General features: G+C 43.9%; 1 protein-coding gene across 1 annotated transcript in view; it reads left to right on the top strand.

Moving 5' to 3' along the window:
• The window catches only part of LOC144769666 (uncharacterized), a 343,935-nt gene that overhangs the window by 116,934 nt on the left and 203,883 nt on the right, over nt 1-23,118 (top strand). The window contains exon 11 of the mRNA XM_078653841.1: nt 18,223-18,540. Within this exon, the coding sequence (XP_078509967.1) occupies nt 18,223-18,540 (318 nt within the window). The remainder of the gene's footprint in view (nt 1-18,222; nt 18,541-23,118) is intronic.

The following is a 23,118-nucleotide window of genomic DNA, read 5'->3' on the forward strand; positions in this document are numbered from 1 at the left end:
CTTGAAAGCAAAGAGGGGACGGGGGACATCTCCCGACACTGTATTCAGTATTTTCCAGTGTTTCAGGACAATTTTCTTGACCCCATTCGGGAGGGTGCTGAAAGTGTGCACCATCGTCATACGGTCTTGAGGTGTTGTTGTTCGTTTGTGTTCAATGAGCGCTTCCCGATTGTTATTCAACGCTCTTTTGAATGCACGTCGCACAAGATGGTTCGGATAGTGTCGTTCTCTTAACTGCACTGATAACTCCTTGGCATGCTGTTGGAACAGAGTGTTAGAAGAACAATTTCTTCTAACTCTCAGAAACTGTCCAACCGGTAAATTATCCCGGAGTGCCTGAGGATGGAAACTCCGGTACGACAGCAAAGAGTTGCGCGCCATCGGTTTCCGATACAGTTCACTTTGTAAGCCTCCCTCTCTTGGGAATATCAGGATGTCCAAGAATGGAAGCCTCTCCTTGCTGAATTCCATAGTGAATTTCAGGTATTGATTTTGTAAGTTGAGCCAGTTGTGAAAAGTTTCTACCTCGTTACTGGAGCCTCTCCAGATCACTATCACGTCATCAATATATCTCCTCCACAGCACCACCTGGTTGAAAAAGGGGTTGCTGTGGTTGAGGACGTGTCTTGCTCAAATTGGTGCATATACAAATTAGCAAGACTCGGGCAAATACGCTCCCCATCGAGGTCCCAGAGACTTGTAAGAATAGCTCGTCCTCATACTGGAAAAAGTTTTCCGTCATGGCCAACCTGGCACATTCCATGATGAACCCCACCGGGGTGATCGTATTCAGTTGCCTCGATTCTAGGAGACTTCTGATGCAATCCAGTGTTTCTTGTTGTGGGAATCATGTATATAGAGACTCGACGTCAAAACTGATCAGCAGGTCAGTAGTGACGTCGAACTCTATCTCTGCCAGCAGTCTCAGTACATCACCAGTGTCTTGTAAGTACGTTGGTGTTTCACTCACAATTGGTTTTAGGAAAAAATCCACAAACGTAGACAATGGCTCCAATAATGAGCCTATTCCCGAGATAATGGGACGCCCAGGTGGTGGTCTTTTTTCTTTATGAATCTTCGGGAGGCAGTAAAAATAGGGTGTTACCGGATGTGCTGTAATTAAATATCTGGCCTCTTGGGGCGTAATTCATCCTTCTGCAGATGCCTCCTCAATTAGAGTCTTTATTTCATTTGTGATCCTGGTAGTAGGATCCTCAGTGAGGCAGAGATAAGCTATTGTATCATTCAACTGTCTCCTGCACTCATCTCGGTAGGTATCTGTGTCCTGGAGCACTATGCCTCCCCCCTTATCAGCGGGTTTGATAGTAAGGGAAGTATCTTTAGCCAGATCTGCAAGGGCAGTTTTTTCTGCTGTAGTGATGTTATAATAGGGTCGTTGTTTGGTTTGACTCAGATTCATGATGTCGTGGGTCACCGCTTGTTCAAAAGCGATGACCCGAGCTGGGACTTGATGGCTCAAAGGCATGTAGGTTGATTTAGGTTTTAAGCCTGTATTGCGATCATTGAGTTCTTCAGTGTCAATCGTCTCTTTTTTAGAGTTGAAGAAGAAATGAAGACGTATCTTCCTATAGAAGTTCTCAAGTTCACATCTCAGGTTGAAAGGATCACACTCATTAGTTGGAACAAAACTCAACCCTTTGTTAAGGACAGACTTCTCATTGGCCGTAAGTATCCGAGTACTGAGATTCACAACTAAGTCGCTGTCCCTGTCCTTGACGTGCTTGTCTGTTGTTGGCCTCCTCGGTTGCTTGTGTTTGGGAGAGTAATTTCTGGTGTCCAGTTCACTGTCTGTTGTCCCCTCCTTCTCCCCCGACTCCTGCCCTGACCCTGCCATAAAAAAGACTGGTCATAGTAGAATTGTGGATGTGGTGGGAAGTTGGGTATAGGGTGGCCCATTGAGGGGGGGTCCCATTTGTGGTTGTTGGTAACCCCAAGGTGCTGGAGGCCACCCTTGACCTGGGTTTGGATAGTAATTCGCCTCTTTGAGATCCTCTGCCTCTCCCTCTATTTGGAACCCCTGTGTGGGAATTACCTGGATCACTAGAACCAGAGTCTGAGCCAGAAGAAGAATAATTAGACCCATATTTCCTCCCTTTGGGGTTGGAATCTGGAGCTACGTATGAGTCACTGATGTAGGGATATGCATATTCCATCGAAAACCGAGCTAAATCCTTTTTGAACTTGTCGATTTTACTCAGCAAGATGTTGTCTCGGTAATCTTTATTTGTTTTGTTAGTCTCTTCCAGGTTCTTTTTTAAAAAGCACGGGCCTGATGGCAGTATTGATTTGACCTTCCAAAATTTGGATCTCGATAAGCACGGCGTCTGCTGCTTTCTTGGCTGTCTTGATTATCAATATCAGCCAATCGCGCGTGCAGCGCCACGCTATTAGAGCCCAATCACATAAGAATACTTGCCTGGGTGTGTTAGTCACAATCAGGCCTGACGGTGCGCATTTACCTTGCAAGTACTCGTTCATTATTACTCCATGTAAAGAGATGCGGGAATGGTTCTTTTTTAAATTCAGCAGAGTTACCCAATCATCCTGAGTGGTATTGGATGTCGTGGGCAGATCGTCTAGAATGCTCGGATTGTTACTGAGGATGTTGTTCAGATCCTCGTCATCGAATGCTAACCCACCAAAGTCAGCCATCGCGAGAAGACTCTTAGGGCAAAGGGATCAACCAAGTGAGCGGCTAGGGAAGCTACCCTAAGATGTAGGGTGCTTCAAGATTAAGACCCGCAGCCGAAGCTGCTCGAAACTGGAAAAACAACTTTCAAAAGGAGGGTCTAGGGGACTGTGTTTACCGACCATTCAAGCTAATACCCCTTACAAACTATACTTTAACAACGAAAACTTGAAGCTCTAGAAAGCTGAGTAAGAAAAAGTACCAAAAGAAAGATACAATAAACAGCTACCACTTGTGGTGAAGAACCATCAGGTACTTAGATAAGTCCTATCAGCCCACCCATATGGCGGAGCATCGTCATTTAGGACCTCTTGAACAGGGTCTGTGTGTCCAAGCCCAGAAGTAGTGGCTTAATATCACTAGACCACCGTTCAGAGGATAGATGTATCCTCACCGCAAGTGGTGCTGATGGAGTGCAGTGCTCAAAAAAGAATATATGTGTAGTGGTGATTAAGAAGACGGTCAAGGCAAAAAAAAATTTTTTTATTGGTATCCACCTTGACGTCAGGTTTAAAAACAGTGTAATGACAGTGTGAAAATATCACTGTACAGTATGCTTGTGAGTTTTTAGGCCAACATGTTTCTGCCGTTTTGGTGGAGATTCACCGGCATTCTTCAGGGCCGGGCTGGAAATATAGCTACTGCAAAATACTTCTTAGTAAGTGTCAAAAAAACTAGAAAGATCATTAATCAGACAAAACTATTTCTGAAATAAATGGGTGTGGCCAACTTGACCACCCTACCGTGTCCTCTTGAATTACTGTGTAACGAGGAATCCTTCCGTGTAAACATCAAAGGAAACTTATATCAACATCAAATTGGTTATAGTGTTGTTATGTAATAACCTTAATGTAAACTCAATTTTGGCAGACAGCATCACTCAGCATGCCGGTCATAGCTTGTGACGGCAATCATTTACCCCGTGCGCCATGATGGTCGCATACAGCTAATCTGTTTAAATGATAAAAGTAACTTAAATGCACTTACCCAGCTCTGTGTGGGAAGAAGGCCTCACCTCACCCGGCAACGGCTCGGATAATGAGGCCCCGCTCTAATAAACATATGAAGAGGGACAATTTCAGGAAATGGTAACTGTCACACTCTCTACTTGTATTCTATATGGTATACTAGAAAACAAATTAAACTTGGTTGTTCAGATAAGCCCACAAGGCCTCTAACGCGATGTTTAACACAAGGATGGATGCATCCAATTTAGAGGCATTGAGTTAGAATCCTTATTTGAATTGTGAGAGAATCCTTCATGCAAAATACAGTGATTCCCTGCAGATGGTATCTAAGTCTCTATTATAGGTTAAAGCCAGCAAGGTCTATGTCTAGTTTATACTGCCTGGTAAAAAATCTGGGCAGGTCTAAAAACTGGCTAGTTTGCAAAACTATCTCTTTTCAATTATTGACAATCACCCAGAAGGCGGCTTGGAGAAGAGCCTCTGGGCGCCGTCGGATTAAAATCAGAGGGGGTGCTCAGAACCTTACCTGTCTGTCGGTACCTCCAGGAGTGTTCCTAAGCCGAAGGGGAGGCACCGGCGGATGGAAGGAAGAGCGTATTTATACCGCCCCTGATTGGTAGATTGCAAATTGATTGTTCTCACCTGTCTCGGACGTCCGTAATCTATGCGTGACTTCCGGGGAAATGTGGGTGAAAGTATCTCGCTTTTGCGCATGCGCACCTCTACTCACTGATATCTAGCGGGGACGCCGACTGTCTCCACATCACGCATGCGCATCCCTGTAAAATTGAGTTTACATTAAGGTTATTACATACCAACACTATAACCAATTTGATGTTGATATAAGTTTCCTTTGATGTTTACAGGGAAGGATTCCTCGTTACACAGTAATTCACGAGGACACGGTAGGGTGGTCAAATTGGCCACACCCATTTATTTCAGAAATAGTTTTGTCTGATTAATGATCTTTCTAGTTTTTTTGGCACTTACTATGGTGTATTTTGCAGTAGCTATGTTTCCAGCCTGGCCCTGAAGAATGCCGGTGAATCTCCACCAAAACGGCAGAAACATGTTGGCCTAACAACTCACAAGCATACTGTACAGTGATATTTTCACACTGTCATTACACTGTTTTTAAACCTGACGTCAAGGTGGATACCAATAAAAAAATTTTTTTTTTGCCTTGACCGTCATCTTAATCACCACTACACATATATTCTTTTTTGAGCACTGCACTCCATCAGCACCACTTGCGGTGAGGATACATCTATCCTCTGAACGCTGGTCTAGTGATATTAAGCCACTACTTCTGGGCTTGGACACACAGACCCTGTTCAAGAGGTCCTAAATGACGATGCTCCGCCATATGGGTGGGCTGATAGGACTTATCTAAGTACCTGATGGGTCTTCACCACAAGTGGTAGCTGTTTATTGTATCTTTCTTTTGGTACTTTTTCTTACTCAGCTTTCTAGACCTTCAAGTTTTCGTTGTTAAAGTATAGTTTGTAAGGGGTATTAGCTTGAATGGTCGGTAAACACAGTCCCCTAGAACCTCCTTTTGAAAGTTGTTTTTCCAGTTTCGAGCAGCTTCGGCTGCGGGTCTTAATCTTGAAGCACCCTACTTCTTAGGGTAGCTTCCCTAGCCGCTCACTTGGTTGATCCCTTTGCCCTAAGAGTCTTCTCGCGATGGCTGACTTTGGTGGGTTAGCATTCGATGACGAGGATCTAAACAACATCCTCAGTAACAATCCAAGCATTCTAGACGATCTGCCCACGACATCCAATACCACTCAGGATGATTGGGTAACTCTGCTGAATTTAAAAAAGAACCATTCCCGCATCTCTTTACATGGAGTAATAATGAACGAGTACTTGCATGGTAAATGCGCACCGTCAGGCCTGATTGTGACTAACACACCCAGGCTTTTTCTCACAGATAAAGTATTCTTACGTGATTGGGCTCTAATAGCGTGGCGATGCACGCGCGATTGGCTGATATTGATAATCAAGACAGCCAAGAAAGCAGCAGACGCCGTGCTTATCGAGATCCAAATTTTGGAAGGTCAAATCAATACTGCGATCAGGCCCGTGCTTTTTAAGAAGAACATGGAAGAGACTAACAAAACAAATAAAGATTACCTAGACAACATCTTGCTGAGTAAAATCGACAAGTTCAAAAAAGATTTAGCTCGGTTTTCGATGGAATATGCATATCCCTACATCAGTGACTCATACGTAGCTCCAGATTCCAACCCCAAAGGGAGGAAATATGGGTCTAATTATTCCTCTCCTGGCTCAGACTCTGGTTCTAGTGATCCAGGTAATTCCCACACAGGGGTTCCAAATAAAGGGAGAGGCAGAGGATCTCAAAGAGGGTCCAATAGAGGGCGAGGAATGGCGAATTACTATCCAAACCCAGGTCAATGGTGGCCTCCAGCACCTTGGGGTTACCAACAACCACCAATGGGACCACCCCCAATGAGCCACCCTATACCCAACTTCCCACCACATCCAAAATTCTACGATGACCAGTCTTTTTTATGGCAGGGTCAGGGCAGTAGTCGGGGGAGAAGGAGGGGACAACAGACAGTGAACTGGGCACCAGAAATTACTCTCCCAAACACAAGCAACCGAGGAGGCCAACAACAGATGAGCACGTCAAGGACAGGGACAGTGACTTAGTTGTGAATCTCAGTACTCGGATACTCACGGCCGATGAGAAGTCTGTCCTTAACAAAGGGTTGGGTTTTGTTCCAACTAATGAGTGTGATCCTTTCAACCTGAGATGTGAACTTGAGAACTTCTATAGGAAGATACGTCTTCATTTCTTCTTCAACTCTAAAAAAGAGACGATTGACACTGAAGAACTCAATTATCGCAATACAGGATTAAAACCTAAATCAACCTACATGCCTTTGAGCCATCAAGTCCCAGCTCGGGTCATCGCTTTTGAACAAGCGGTGACCCACGACATCATGAATCTGAGTCAAACCAAACAACGACCCTATTATAACATCACTACAGCAGAAAAAACTGCCCTTGCAGATCTGGCTAAAGATACTTCCCTTACTATCAAACCCGCTGATAAGGGGGGAGCCATATTGCTCCAGGACACAGATACCTACCAAGATGAGTGCAGGAGACAGTTGAATGATACAAGAGCTTATCGCCGCCTCACTGAGGATCCTACTACCAGGATCACAAATGAAATAAAGACTCTAATTGAGGAGGCATCTTCAGAAGGATGGATTACGCCCCAAGAGGCCAGATATTTAATTACAGCACATCCGGTAACACCCTATTTTTACTGCCTCCCGAAGATTCATAAAGAAAAAAGACCACCAGCTGGGCGTCCCATTATCTCGGGAATCGGCTCATTATTGGAGCCATTGTCTACGTTTGTGGATTTTTTCCTAAAACCAATTGTGAGTGAAACACCAACGTACTTACAAGACACTGGTGATGTACTGAGACTGCTGGCAGAGATAGAGTTCGACGTCACTACTGACCTGCTGGTCAGTTTTGACGTCGAGTCTCTATATACATGCATCCCACAACAAGAAACACTGGATTGCATCAGAAGTCTCCTAGAATCGAGGCAACTGAATACGATCACCCCGGTGGGGTTCATCATGGAATGTGCCAGGTTGGCCATGACGGAAAACTTTTTCCAGTATGAGGACGAGCTATTCTTACAAGTCTCTGGGACCTCGATGGGGAGCGTATTTGCCTCGAGTCTTGCTAATTTGTATATGCACCAATTTGAGCAAGACCACGTCCTCAACCACAGCAACCCCTTTTTCAACCAGGTGGTGCTGTGGAGGAGATATATTGACGACGTGATAGTGATCTGGAGAGGCTCCAGTAACGAGGTAGAAACTTTTCACAACTGGCTCAACTTACAAAATCAATACCTGAAATTCACTATGGAATTCAGCAAGGAGAGGCTTCCATTCTTGGACATCCTGATATTCCCAGGAGAGGTAGGCTTACAAAGTGAACTGTATCTGAAACCGATGGCTCGCAACTCTTTGCTGTCATACAGGAGTTTCCATCCTCAGGCACTCCGGGATAATTTACAGGTTGGACAGGTTATGAGAGTTAGAAGAAATTGTTCTTCTAACACTCTGTTCCAACAGCATGCCAAGGAGTTATCAGTGCAGTTAAGAGAACGACACTATCCGAACCATCTTGTGCGACGTGCATTCAAAAGAGCGTCGAATAACAATCGGGAAGCGCTCATTGAACACAAACGAACAACACCTCAAGACCGTATGACGATGGTGCACACTTTCAGCACCCTCTCTAATGGGGTCAAGAAAATCGTCCTGAAACACTGGTAAATACTGAATACAGTGTCGGGAGATGTCCCCCGTCCCCTCTTTGCTTTCAAGAGGGGCCCCAGCATTAGAGACAACCTGGTACACACCAGGCCGAAACACCATCGAAGAGAAACCACCAATACTCTATGGAACACCAACCCGGTACGAGGTCATTATCCATGTGGAGGATGCGCGGCTTGCCCTCAGACATCTAAGACCCTGACGATAGACATCGGGACTAACAGACCGTGGCGCTTGAATACCCACACAAACTGCAATTCAGAGAGGTTGATCTATATGATTACGTGCCCATGTATGCTGACATATATTGGTCACACTACCAGAAAGATCAAGCTCCGTATCAGTGAACACAAAAGCACCATTCGGTGTAACAAGCAATCGACCTGCCTAACAAACCACTTTCTGGAATTTAAACATAAGGCAGACGAATTAAAGTGGGTAGTATTGGAACAGCCATTCATCCCCCCTCATGTAACTGATGTGTCACGTTTCTTGTTCGTGAAAGAACAACGTTGGATTTTCAAACTCAAGACCGATGTTAGGGGCCTGAATGATAACATACCATGGGTTTCGATCTAAATTATACATTACCCATATGATCTGTCATAGCTGTGACTGAAACAAGTACTTGTCCAATGTAGTGGTCTCTTTTCATGATAAATAGGCACTGATGGAAGTACTCAAATTTACTGAAGAGCAATAGGTGCCCCTTCTTAGTTCTATGCCTCTCGCCAGCATATCCGGCCAGGTGACCATATGGGCATTGATTCTCCACCAACAGATGTATTAACACATAGGCCACTGCAACAGCAGTGTCTCTTCATGACAGCTAGGCACTGATAAGAGTACCCCAATCTACTGAAGAGAAACAGGTACCAGTTTGATTTTGTCTATCCCTATCAGATATGTCTATCTACGTACCCCTCATGACACAGGGTTTCTCATACTCCCGATACACAAATAGTATACGATAGTATTAGAGTGATCTTATGTCCATCAGATCATGAGCTAGCAGTATGATTTGACCTTCCTTCAACATACTATAGACTTATTCCAATGGTCTATTTCTAAATATAGTATAGACTCCGCCCGTAATACAAAAAATACGAGTGTAAGATTTAAATAAATGATACACTGCTCCTAGCGTAAGGGAAACATCGAGGCAGTGTCTCATATCACCGGCGCGAGGGATGCGCATGCGTGATGTGGAGACAGTCGGCGTCCCGGCTAGATATCAGTGAGTAGAGGTGCGCATGCGCAAAAGCGAGATACTTTCACCCACATTTCCCCGGAAGTCACGCATAGATTACGGACGTCGGAGACAGGTGAGAACAATCAATTGGCAATCTACCAATCAGGGGCGATATAAATACGTTCTTCCTTCTGTCCCCCGGTGCCTCCCCTTTGGCTTAGGAACACTCCTGGAGGTACCGACGGACAGGTAAGGTTCTGAGCACCCCCTCTGATTTTAATCCGACGGCGCCCAGAGGCTCTTCTCCAAGCCGCCTTCTGGGTGATTGTCAATAATTGAAAAGAGATAGTTTTGCAAACTAGCCAGTTTTTAGACCTGCCCAGATTTTTTACCAGGCAGTATAAACTAGACATAGACCTTGCTGGCTTTAACCTATAACAGAGACTTAGATACCATCTGCAGGGAATCACTGTATTTTGCATGAAGGATTATCTCACAATTCAAATAAGGATTCTAACTCAATGCCTCTAAATTGGATTGGGTAAATGATTGTCGTCACAAGCTATGACCGGCATGCTGAGTGATGTTGTCTGCCAAAATTGAGTTTACATTAAGGTTATTACATAACAACACTATAACCAATTTGATGTTGATATAAGTTTCCTTTGATGTTTACAGGGAAGGATTCCTCGTTTCACAGTAATTCACGAGGACACGGTAGGGTGGTCAAGTTGGCCTCACCCATTTATTTCAGAAATAGTTTTGTCTGATTATTGATCTTTCTAGTTTTTTTGACACTTACTAAGGTGTATTTTGCAGTAGCTGTATTTCCAGCCTGGCCCTGAAGAATGCCGGTGAATCTCCACCAAAACGGCAGAAACATGTTGGCCTAAAAACTCACAAGCATACTGTACAGTGATATTTTCACACTGTCATTACACTGTTTTTAAACCTGAGGTCAAGGTGGATACCAATAAAAAAATTGTTTTTTGCCTTGACCGTCATCTTAATCACCACTACACATATATTCTTTTTTTAGCACTGCCCTCCATCAGCACCACTTGCGGTGAGGATACATCTATCCTCTGAACGGTGGTCTAGTGATATTAAGCCACTACTTCTGGGCTTGGACACACAGACCCAGTTCAAGAGGTCCTAAATGATGATGCTCCGCCATATGGGTGGGCTGATAGGACTTATCTAAGTACCTGATGGTTCTTCACCACAAGTGGTAGCTGTTTATTGTATCTTTCTTTTGGTAGTTTTTCTTACTCAGCTTTCTAGACCTTCAAGTTTTTGTTGTTAAAGTATAGTTTGTAAGGGGTATTAGCTTGAATGGTCGGTAAACACAGTCCCCTAGACCCTCCTTTTGAAAGTTGTTTTTCCTGATCTAATTTAACCCCTTGCGTGCAGTGTGAATTTTCGCGCTGGGCGGGGGTTTTACATAGTGGTTGGGATTCGGGCGGCCGTCCTGCGCACACGCCCACCGTGACGCATGACGGCTCTCGGCCGTCGCGAGCATGCAAGGGGTTAATACAGCATGGGTACATATATTCACACAGGGCACATGCATTGCTAAATGTAATTTAAAACTGGGGGAGAGACATTGACCTAGTGCTCAAATTTGTCTACCTACATGGCTTTTTCAGTCAACAAACACCATAGGGTACTGCAGTGAGAGACTGTCCCTGTAGTCAAACACTGAATAAGAAAGTTGTCAGAAACTTGTTATCTTGCTTCTAATTGACATAGCATGTAAAGATTTGTGAGCCGCCTAGAAGATAGAACCAGAATAGAATAGAGGAATCTTACTTTGTCAAGGGAGCGTGTCTGCTCACACCCGTTGTGCTTCCCTGTGTCCCAGAATGTTACTAACTTGCAGCCATCGCCTGACCTGATCATGTGATATTTTATCACGTGGCCATTTATGGAACTCCTGTATCTTGAATCAATTTCTGACTTTGTGTTCTTGGTCCAAGCAGATGTATCAATAGTGTGGTGCGCATAAATATTTGTGTGAAAAAGTTATAGCGGGGCTATTTTCTGCTACCGTAGGTCTGATGTGAACCTCCCATGAAAGCTTAATTTGGTTCCCTAGCCCTGAAGAAGTTGCTCAAAATTTGTTATAGCAACGAAACATGTTGGCTAATAATGACTGATTGTGGCTCCATATGAGCCATTTGTAATGTGGGAAAGCTTACAGCAAGGAATAAAAGATATCATAAGCAAGTAAGCTTTACCAATTTTTAATTGGTGAGGAGTATTTCTTTACATTCTCACGGGGTCCTTATACACATGCATTGTTAAAGCATATATATATAGAAAGTAGAATCACATATTAGGTTCTTTCTTACTTTTGTTTCATTGGGTTGAGGTCTTTCTCAATTGCACACACATTTCGTTTTTGGAAAGAAGGTAACCAATGATGAGAAGTGGGGTCTGCTGGCGAGTACCAGTCAGCTTTTTTCTCCCCTTGGTGTTGCAACCGTGAGGTGCCTTTTTTCCTTTCTTCACTTTTTCAGTTTATGTGTGGATGGTTGATGGTAGTTTTTAGTTTGAATTGGTATACACAACAGCAAAATAACTAAATGGTAGTTGTAGTAACTGTGAATGAGGTTTAAGAAAAAAACAACCCTTATGCTGGAAATAGAAAAGAATTTTGTGTATTCAATTTAGGGACAGCCACTCATTGATTTGATATATGTTGAGTGGGGGGCTGGTTGTCATGTTATTCCCCCTTTAGCTCCTATTGTTTTGGTGATTAAGAACGGCGGCTCAGCCGTGAGCGCGTTTTTTAGAAACAATTCTATTTTGATTTAAAGACAGGAAGAGATACCATTCGGAGGCTCCATTAGTAAATTGCACACACTGTGCCTGTTTCACTCCGGTCTTGTTTTGACCTGCAATTCCAGTGGTGTAAACCTTTGGTATCTAGATAATCCCACTAAGAAAACACTATTAAAGGTGCTATGGATAGAAACTGTCCTGACTTTACTGACAAGCAAATAGCACTTATTTTGGCTGGTCCCTTGCTCCTACCTGATGCACCGTTAACAACTAATCTGACGGCTAGAGAAGAGTGGGATAAATTATCAAATACAAAAAAGCGTCAGGTCCGCATTGCCCTACGTGGGGCGCTTATGACTGAATATCTCCGGGTCGGAGCAGCCCCTCCCAGCTTGTTGGGTAGGATTGAGCCTAAAATCTTTTTAGAAGATAAACAGTTCCGCGTGGACTGAAGCTATATAGCGAATAGGTGCACGGGTGATTGGTTGGTTCTCATCATTACCACCGCCAAGAGACTGAGTGAAGAACTACTAACTGAGATACTTGAACTGGAAGAAACCATTAAAAGAGATAGCACAATATTAGATGCTAAGGAGCAACTTACGAGGATACAAGGTGACTTATCGGAATATAAGACCTATATGGTAAACCAGAAAATAAAGGGTTTAACTCGGAATCTTGACTGTTTTACACATGAATGGGCATACCCATATGTAGAGGACAAATACTATCAAACAGCAACTGAGACAGCTCCCTATCAAAATCAACAGAGGGGTGGGCGGAGGCAGATGAGACGGAGCCCGTCCAATTGGACATTTGGTAATACCAGTAGCGAAGAGCAAGGAGAACAGCAGGCTTAGTATTGTATCCAGTTCTGGGGGCCTCCTACATATTCTCTCCAGTTCTTGAGGCCTCTTGTGGAGAATCTTACCCAGTTCTGTAGGCCCTAACTCTATAAAGTATAACCTTATGATGCTCTACTGAGAGACACTGATGAGGTGTGGGAGCAGCAGCGCCCTAGCGTATGGCTCTATGGAGTATAACCTTATGATGCTCTACTGAGTGACGCTGATGAGGTGCGGGAGCAGCACCCTAGTGTATGGCTCTATGTAGTATGCCCTTATGATGCTCTCGCAGCGTGATGCTTATAAGACGGCTTTGGGGTGCTGGGATCTATTTTAGCCAAAGCCTTTAAGGACAAGTGGGACAGCAGCACCAGAGATGCTTATGATACATGTTTGGGGTGTTGGAAGTTAGTTTACCAGGGCCTTTGATAGCAAGTAGAACACCAGAGCCCTAGTTTATCGACCTCTGAAGCATAGCTCTGTGATGCTGTATTGAGAGATTCATCAGGTAACAAGTTTAGGGGCTCCGGAGGGGAAGAGTGTGGGTGTCTAAACGCTGCCATGTGGACTCTCGCCGTTTGCTGTGCGAGGCTCCTGCTGCTCCAGACCACCACCGCCGCAGTCCAGGAGGCCTCGTCTAACATGGAAGTCTGCCTTTCCCCCTCCCCATTACCCCACCTCCCCACTGCTCTCGGTGCAAACAGCTCCGTCAATGCACCTCAGCCCTGACCAGTGCTCACCACCCCACCGGATTCATGCACCCTGTTGTATCTCATCCTGCACCCCACACTTTTCTTGCACAGGCAGCGAAATGAAATGCAATAGGTCTCACATTTGCGAGAGATTAAGCTAATGGCAATGTAATTGACAATGCCATTTATTTATCTGTTTTCAAAACCAACACATAAATACAAATGTTGTCATTTACAATGCCAATAGCTCAAACTTTTCCAAAGGCAAAACCATTGCATTGTAAATGCTTGTTCTAATACTTTAAGACAATTTATAAACATGACATCTAAACAGCGAATGTGGTCTGTAGTCAGACCTAAATTGGAGGAGTAGAAGTAGTGGTAGCGGTAGGTGGAGAACAAACAAGTGGAAGGAGGTGGCTAGGGTGCCGAGAGCATTAACAGAAGAGAGAATGTAAAGACTGGAGGGAGACATGGTGGGACGATGATAGATTAAAGTTACACAAATTTTACCCATGCATTACAACAAGACTACAAATATTCACCAGTAAAGCATGCAACTGAATAGATTCATCAAAAAAGACAAACATAGACAAACCCATTAGGTCAAGTTTATTTTAACTTTATATGTGTACTTTGTTGTAATGGCTATATGTTAAGGAGCACAAAGAGTAAACATGGTCTGCGGTAGACACGTCTAAAAACACAATACAAGGGGTCAGATGTACAACCTTTTTTGCGGTTGCAAATGGGAAATCGATACGACTGCAACCGCAAAATCGATCTGCCCTATGTACAAGCCCTATTTTGCGACTCAGTAACCTATTACCGACTCGCAAAATAGGGTTTGCGACATGCTATTGTGAAGGGGCGTGCCAAGGGCATCCCTTTCTAATTGCAAGTCTCAATGGTATGTACCATTGATTTGTGACCGCAATTTTGGTCGCAAAACACTCACAGTTGACCACCTACTTCAAGTAGGGGGTAAGCCACAGGCAATCCCCTTTCTAAATGGATGCAAAAATATTTATTAATAGCAGGCAGTGGTCCCACATACCACTGCCTACTCTTAAAAAATGAAGCAGAAATGTTTCATTTATCTCTTTTAAATGCAGCCCGTTTTCCTTTAAAGGAAACAGGCTGCAAATTGCACCCACCTCATGAATATTAAGGAGGCATGCAATTTGCGACCCCTTTAGGAAAAGCAAACAGTGTCTAAGACACTCTTGTAAATTACATTTTACAACACAATTCCCGACTGTGAACTGTAAGAGTAGTACATCTGGCCTAAACAGAGCTATGCAAACACACCACACATACAGGCACATATGCGGTGGGGCATCTCCCAACACAAGTGCTTTGATGGATGTGTGGGTGGATGCCTGTTGTTGAATGGTTGCGGTGTATGGACGGGCGTGGTGATGGAACTATTAATCTCAGAGCCCAAATAAAACAACAATCTGCAGACAACTCTTCAGTCTTACAAAGAGCCCTTTGTGCATTGTTGTCAGAGGCATTTCACTGAATCTGTCCTGTAACTGTCGCGTGTTTGTACTTTTGTTCATATTTTCCCTATGTTGTATGTTAGTGAAGGCTGGTCACTGTTTCACTATTGAAAAGCAAACACACCTGACAGGAAGAAGTGAGCTGGGGGAGCAGGCTTTCTTTCCATACAACAAACATACACATTACAGCCAGCATACATAGCATATGCACCAAAATGCCAAGAGGGAAGCAAGCTTCGGAAGCATACACAGAATAGGTATAGCCAGTGGCATATCGTGGGGGGTGACACTGGGGCAGTTACCCAGGCTGCAAAATTCTTAGAGGGTACAACATTTTAAAAGAAGAAAAATCGTACTACTATGTTTTACCTATCTAGAATTTTGCACCCGGAGGTGCTAATGGTCCAAGGGTCAGGAGGCGCAATACTTGCCTTACCCCGGGTGCTGGCAACCCACGCTACGCCGCTGGGTATAGCTAAACCTGAATATTAAAGAAGCACCTGAATTTCGATATAGAATTTTGAAGGAAACAACAAAAAAATCATGTTTCAAAACAGAGTTTAGTGTTCTACTCTTCTAAAGGCAGGCGGGGCATTTTTAATACCGGACCCACATGACCTAAGTTGTATTCATTCATGGTTATAGCTTAAGCTTGGAAGAACATGTTCAGCTTACATTTGTTCTCTATTTTGGCAGGGCTTATGTTGTGCAGTCTTTTAATGGTGAGGCAGCAGGAAAGTCAAGCTGAGGGCCAACTCTTATATGTGTGTTGAGCTTGAAAGGCAATGAGATTTCCGCATAGGGCATGAGGTGGTTTCAGAGTATACAGGTCCAGAGGCACTGAGGCTGTTGTCTAATGAGGATTGGGATGGTTTCCCCTTCAGCTGGCTGCACCCTCATGGTGTCTGGGTTTACTCCCAGCACAGTCACCTTGCAGATGGCTAGCTGCTCTGAGTAAGGTTGTATAGGCTCTTCCAGCAAATGTAGGAAACTGAAATAATCAGAAAGGTGATGTGAAATGTATCATTTTGACATATATGCATACTGCCAGATTTCCTTCTAGGTCCTGGTCTTTGTCACTTCTTGTGAGCATCCATAGACCCCTGGGCCTTGTAGCTTTTAAATGGAAGGAACTAGTCTGCCCTGGGAAAAGAATTGCTGCACTGGTGGAAGCAGCCACAACAATACCCAACCATCCCTTACCCATCTCCTACATTTACAGGCCAGGACAGCCCCACTCTCAACCTCCTGCTAGGAACGCAGGCTGAAAGCCCAGCCTGACTGCTGATGCATCTCCCCTTGGAGCACAGTAGTGGGAAGAGTGGTGGTGCCTCACCACTGGCACCATAGCCTGCTGAGTTCCAAGGGCCAGCAGGTGCCATTCGCAGGGAGGCGGGGACGCAGGCTGGAGCATGTGCTGTGGGGCAGATGTCACTATATCGATGGGTATTACCTATTCCTTAAAGCCAAAATTAAATATTGTTTCAGTCTCAAATGCCAGCTATCTACTCAAGCAAACTTGCAACATGAGTTTATGTGAGATTGTAGGGATGGTAGGCCCTTGTTTTTAAGGCGTGTCAGCTGTGAAGGCAGTGTGCACTCCCTATATATGAAAGGAAGTCAGATGTTAGTGGTTGACTGCTCTTAAAATACCCTACACTACTGGACCTCTTCTTCCAGCAAGTCTCACTAGATTACACTCCTGCAGGGGTCGCATTGCAGGGACTATATCGACATTAGGGATTACCAAGATTGCACCAGTGCTGATGCAATTTAGTACCATTTAGGCATCTAGTGCAAAATGTTGTTTTTGAAATGGATAATCAGTGAATATGTTTTTTTTCATCTATCTTGTGGTGTAAATGTTGGTGCAAAGCCGCACCAGTGAAATATGTGTGATCTGGAAGTAACAGTGTAAAATTGGTCATGGCCGCTAGAATTTTAGGAGCAAATAGATAGGCAATTAATAATAATACAGCTCATATGATTGCATTAAATGGACTTGGTTTTTTAATTTTACAGATAAGACTGCCCCACCCCACTTCCTCTCCCCTTGTACCTGTCCTGATGAAGACCCCGGTAAAGGACCTAATGTAGCCTACGAATAGGGGTCGAAACGTCAACAACCTTTGTTCTAATTCGGGACCCCCGGCACAGTCCCCTGATTACATTGAACTTTGTATGTGTCCGTTGAAATGTCCCTAGGTTATTATCGATACAATATATGCCGCGATTGAGTAGGCTTTTTGTTCTCTAGGACTAATTCCAAGTGTGATTTGAATTTTGTAATCTATTTCTATTCTTCTGATTCTGTGTACCTTTTCTGACTTTACACCGCTTTGAGCACTATTTTCTTTCCCTCCCCTTTCCCTCCCCCATGCTTTGGGGCGATTTACTTAAACGCAAAGTCATATGTCATGTTTGATTGATTTAAACACAATATTGTTTAATAAATAACAATATTGGTTACAAGTAAGAATTTGATTATTTCTGAGTTAGTTTTCTTTCAAAATTTTTTTTTTTAAAGTGTTAGTGTGTTGTCCATACAACACGTTCTCCTTGCGGGGACCCCTTTACACTTACTGCATGAGATGTGAGGCATGGGTAGTCATCCACCAGGGGAGCAGAGGCCAGGACCTCCACTGGTCTGGCAGGCTGATCAGGTGGCCCTCCAAGCTCTAAATGGCTAAAATACTATATTCATAATTTACAAATTTGAACAGTTAAATTGATAGAGATCAGCAAACAGAATCCCCATACAGTGCAACATGGAGCCATTAACTCAGATAGCATCTTACTTACCTTATTGTTTTCCTTCTCTATTGAAGTATTTTTCCATTTCTATTTTTCTTTAATCCTCGTATTAATCTTTTATTCTTGCTTTGTTGTCCTTGATGAGCATTGTTTGGCATTTCTTTTAGTTTTTGTTTCTTCTCAACCATAGCACTTTTATTTTTAGTTGGGCACCTTTCCACTTCGCAAACAATTCCCCAGTTACACAAGAAGGTCATTTGTAATGTTACCTCTTTTATCAGTCAGCTGTTCCGTTTGTGCCCCAGCCTTTTTTGAGCTCTGGCCCGTGTTTGCTACTGATTTCAGTTTTGTATGTGTTTTCCAAACCCTTTGGTGATCCAAGACTCCAAATTGTTACCCCATACCCTTACTCGTATTCTCCCACAGCTGAAGCCTTTAACCTGACCACCCCAGAAAAAGTCGACATAATGGAGGGCGGAGTGATATCAATTCCCATCATGTACACCCCAACAGAAGACATCACTACAATCTCATGGGAAAGACATTCCGCTGACCTGGTCACGTGGGTTGTGAATTCCACTCTGCTGAAGATCAACTCAACTTACCTAGACCGGATGGATATCACCTACCCGGGGAACATCAGAATTGCCAATGCAATGAAATCTGACAGTGGCGAATACACAGTGAAGGTGAAAGCAAAACACAAGATCCCAGCAGAGAACAATATCCTGGTCAACGTCTATGGTAAGTGGATTTCATGAGTCAGTTGTTCTAGATAGTTTGATTGTCTTGAAATGTATCTTCAGCACCACAAGATGGTGGAACTTTTTCTACCAGGCAAAGTAAACTCATGGGTCAATTTAACGTATGCTGTAACAAGGTGGGTTCCTTGGGGAAGGAATTGAAAATAAGAAGCAGATGGAAACACAAATGGCTGAAAACAGATCACCTGTGTGGTAAATGCCTTTTACCTCGAGATACATAGTTAGATCCTGAAGCAAGGTGTGTGACTTTTCGATAACTATGTGAAAAGAGCATTCAGGTTTCAGCTTAGCTCCCACTGAGTATGCCCGCTGTGTTTAGGAACTAACAAATGCTTCCCACCCACACAAATACACCTCAGCTAATGTGACAAGTCAAGAAAGATGTATTGAAATGTAACATAGTAGGGATAGCAAGGAAAGCCAAGGCTGACAGTTATGATTGAACCCTCTCTGACTTATGACTCATGATTTAAGAGTGAGTCCCAAGCTTCCTGGGTCTACTAGGCAACAAATGTAAGGTATGACCATAATGGACATTACTGCTCATGTGAAAAAATAGCAGCAGTGCCATTGAGGGAGGCGCACTGGATAAAATACACAATATCTCACAAAATACAGCAATATCAATAAATCTTGAGATGTTTAAAAAGAGTACAAAGCAAATGGTATAAGAAAGAAAGCATTCCATATTATACATGACAAGACATACATAAGCATGCAATGATACTACATTGATGTAAACCCAAAACTGAGATAATAAGATGTACATCATTATATATAGTAGGAAAGGTGATCGAAGAACCTGGTAAGTTGATGTAAAAAATAGAATATGTATAAACGTCTGATGAAAGAGGATGAGGAGAAACTCATCTTGCCCTACTTGTGACTTCTCTGCTTGGAATTTTTCTCTTCCATGATTTATGATGAAACTTGAATATTGGCATGATGGGACGTGAGTGTCCTGTGTGCCCAGACTGCATATGCCTGTCATCCTGGTTTTTGATTTTTTTTCACTGTGTCACACGAATACTGGCAAGACGCAGTGACTTAAGCCCGGTCATTGATAATGATTAGTTCAGGGCCTTAGTCTAAACTTGGAGGGGCTCGCAAAGCACAGCCTCATAGGGAAGGAGGACAACCTTCATTGTCACAGGTTTCATGCGTCAAGTGGGATGATGCATGTGTCACAGTGGTGGCAGCATAGCTTGTTTAGTGAATCCCAACAACAGGCTTAAAACCTGTGCGACATTAATCTATGCTTACGAGCCCATGCTTCTAAAGTTCTGCTGCTCACGATGAACACAGAACCCTCAAAGCTAACATGCTGTGTGTTGCAACTGTGTGTGTGCTAGAAATAAGAGTGTGCCGTGCAGGAGTGATACAAGCCTGCAGCCCAGAACCTGGACCAGAGTGCAAGATGGAGGAGAGGTTTCTGTCACTAAAATGCACATGTATATTACAGGCATCTCCTAGATGGGAGGGGGGGTAAAGGGGGGCATCAGAAACTATAGGGAGGCAGGCTTCCGTTAGGCATGCCAGGATGATTGCCGAAACATTGGGCTGTAAATGACTCTGACTGCAGCTGCCATTAGGTAGATAGTAGAGAGTTCAGGATGTGTCCTGCAGTATCTCTTGAACAAAAAGACATGTGAGAGAGCACAGATTCTCGTCTATCTTCTTGATTCTGTGAGGAGGGGGTCTTAAATAGCCGGGTGTAGCCTGCTTACATTTCTTTGTACTTCCCTGGTGGTCACTCAACCTGGAGACAGACCTGATGGGCAAAGCATCCTTGCAGACAAAGGCCAGGAATAAAGGTGGCCTGGCCATTACACATGAAATGGGAACTGACCCAAACTGGTTCCAAGGAAACAGACCTGGAATGCACATCCTCTGTGAAATTGGTATAAAGATGGGAGCTCAAAACCCATTGTTGTTCGTTAATGGGGTCTCTTCTACTGAGGAGCGAGTACTCCCCTCAGAGTACTCAGGGACTATTATGTAGCCGGGGGTTGGTGGTGCACTGCCACCCAACTCCCCAGATGTGAGGGAACATTGCCTGGAGTTCGATCTGGAGGATAAATAACTGGACCATTACATCCTGCCTGTGAACAAGGGAAGGAAGTGCCAACCCTGCAAGGGTGGGCTGATCTTTGATTAGACTGCCATAATTGACCCTGATGTAGGGTCCACCTGACAGAGACTAGCTAAGCAAGAGCACAAAAGGAATTGTTGTACTGACAGATAAGGTAGTGTGACCTCTGTCATGTATCCCCATTGCAGCTACCGTAGCACCTAGGTATGCCCATGTAGTAGTCTCGACTGAAGCTGGGATAAGGGCCTCCAGATGGGCTGTGCAACCCAGCAAGTGGACTGCATGACCACGGCACTTCCAAGTTTGTTGATTGACCGGGACCAGTCTAGAAGACTAAGTGATCTGAGAAGTGCACAGGGGCACCTCATGAGTTCTCGAGGTTGCCACCTTGAGGTACTATGGGTAGAGGATTGTACCTAGTGTACACTGCACTTAAGATTTTGTAAGAAAATAAAGGAGTGTGACCCATAAACCACGTCGGGATTGGGGTAGAACGATAGGTAAAAAAACAGTATCCCAACAGTTATTGTTTTAAAGACAATTATCCATGTATGTTGAAAACATTACCGCAAAAGAAATATGGAGACTTGATTCCAATTTTAGATATTAGAATTGTTATTCATCAATTATTTAAACAAACAATAGTAGGTAGGGAAGAAAACAGTTAAAGCCGCACTGTTATAGGATGAATCAAAACAACCCAAATTTGCACTTGGTGCTAAAATGTGCAAGTGACATAAGTGGCGACGCAAGTGACAAGGTGGACAGCGTGAACGGCGCAAAGTGAACAATAGTGTAGATTATATACAGTGAATGGGAACATATGACTCAAGAATTATCTAAATTGTACAAGTGATTAGTATTAATTTTGCAATGAGTCATAAGATAGTGGCGCCATATTTTGCGCTGTGTAGTCGACGGCGTTTCGATCCTCTTGAGTTGGGATCGTCTTTAGGACAGGGCTGTTCAATTTAGCAGGTGCTGTGTTATGTGTCGGTGGTATGCACAAAAGGATGGTGCTTTTGTTTCTGGTTGTAAACGAGGGTGGACCAAGCGTGTTTAATCTCGGGAATCTAATTAAACAGTCAGCGGTGAGGCAAAAAGCATGGCGGGACGACAGGTCCCAGTCTCTAGAATGCTGAATGCACGGCCCCCGGCCCGACTCCTCTGCTGGCCTACGATTCATTCAGGACCGGCCAATTTTGAACCAACACGGAATTCTTGATCCGCCACGGATGCCTGTTTTCTTTCAGGATCTTCGATCACACGCTGGACGTCTAGAGACTGGGACGTGTCGTCCCGCCATGCTTTGTGCCTCACCGCTGACTGTTTAATTAGATTCCCGAGATTAAACACGCTTGATCCACCCTCGTTTACAACCAGAAACAAAAGCACCATCCTTTTGTGCATACCACCGACACATAACACAGCACCCGCTAAATTGAACAGCCCTGTCCTGAAGACAATCCCAACTCAAGAGGATCGAAACGCCGTCGACTACACAGTGCAAAATATGGCGCCACTCTCTTATGACTCATTGCAAAATTAATACTAATCACTTGTACAATTTAGATCATTCTTGAGTCATATGTTCCCATTCACTGTATATAATCTACACTATTGTTCACTTTGCGCCGTTAACGCTGTCCACCTTGTCACTTGCGTCGCCACTTATGTCACTTGCACATTTTAGCACCAAGTGCAAATTTGCGTTGTTTTGATTCATCCTATAACAGTGCTGCTTTAACTGTTTTCTTCCCCACCTACTATTGTTTGTTTAAATAATTGATGAATAACAATCCTAATATCTAAAATTGGAATCAAGTCTCCTTATTTCTTTTGCAGTAAAGTTTTCAACATACATGCATAATTGTCTTTAAAACAATACCTGTTGGGATACTGTTTGTTTTACCTATCGCACTTAAGATTTGTCATCTGTGGGCAAGTGGTTGCAGCACACAAAAAGAAGCGCCAAGTATGCACAAGAATGTTGGAGTGAAATAGCACTGTGATTCAAGTACTCACCAGAGTGTCAGAGCAAACCACCTGCATGAGGGCCCCCAACAGAAGCCTCAGCTCGTGCTATAACCCCCAAGTGACAGTGTGTGGCTGCCTGCCGCACAGCTTTTGAGAAGCCTGCCATATGTCCCTGGGAGGTCACCTACTACCAGTTGGATCCCGCTGCCCAGCACAGCTCCTGCAATTATGGTGAGAGACTTAACAGGCCTTGGTCCAAGTACAAAAAAACCAAAATGTGGAAGTTGTCTGAACTGCACCCAGAGACCTACTTCAGACACTGAACCTGAAGGGAGAACCCTGTAAAGAGTGGAACCACCAGAGACAATTAAATACTAGGTGGAAGAGACCCCTATGAGTACAACGGCTTGCACATATGCACCAGGTATTCATGCATTATTGACAGTGTAGTAGAATTCTATCTTTCTGAGTAACAACGTGCTTCTACAA

The sequence above is a fragment of the Lissotriton helveticus genome, chromosome 7 (genome assembly GCF_964261635.1).
Source record: "Lissotriton helveticus chromosome 7, aLisHel1.1, whole genome shotgun sequence".
Lineage (NCBI taxonomy): Eukaryota > Metazoa > Chordata > Amphibia > Caudata > Salamandridae > Lissotriton > Lissotriton helveticus.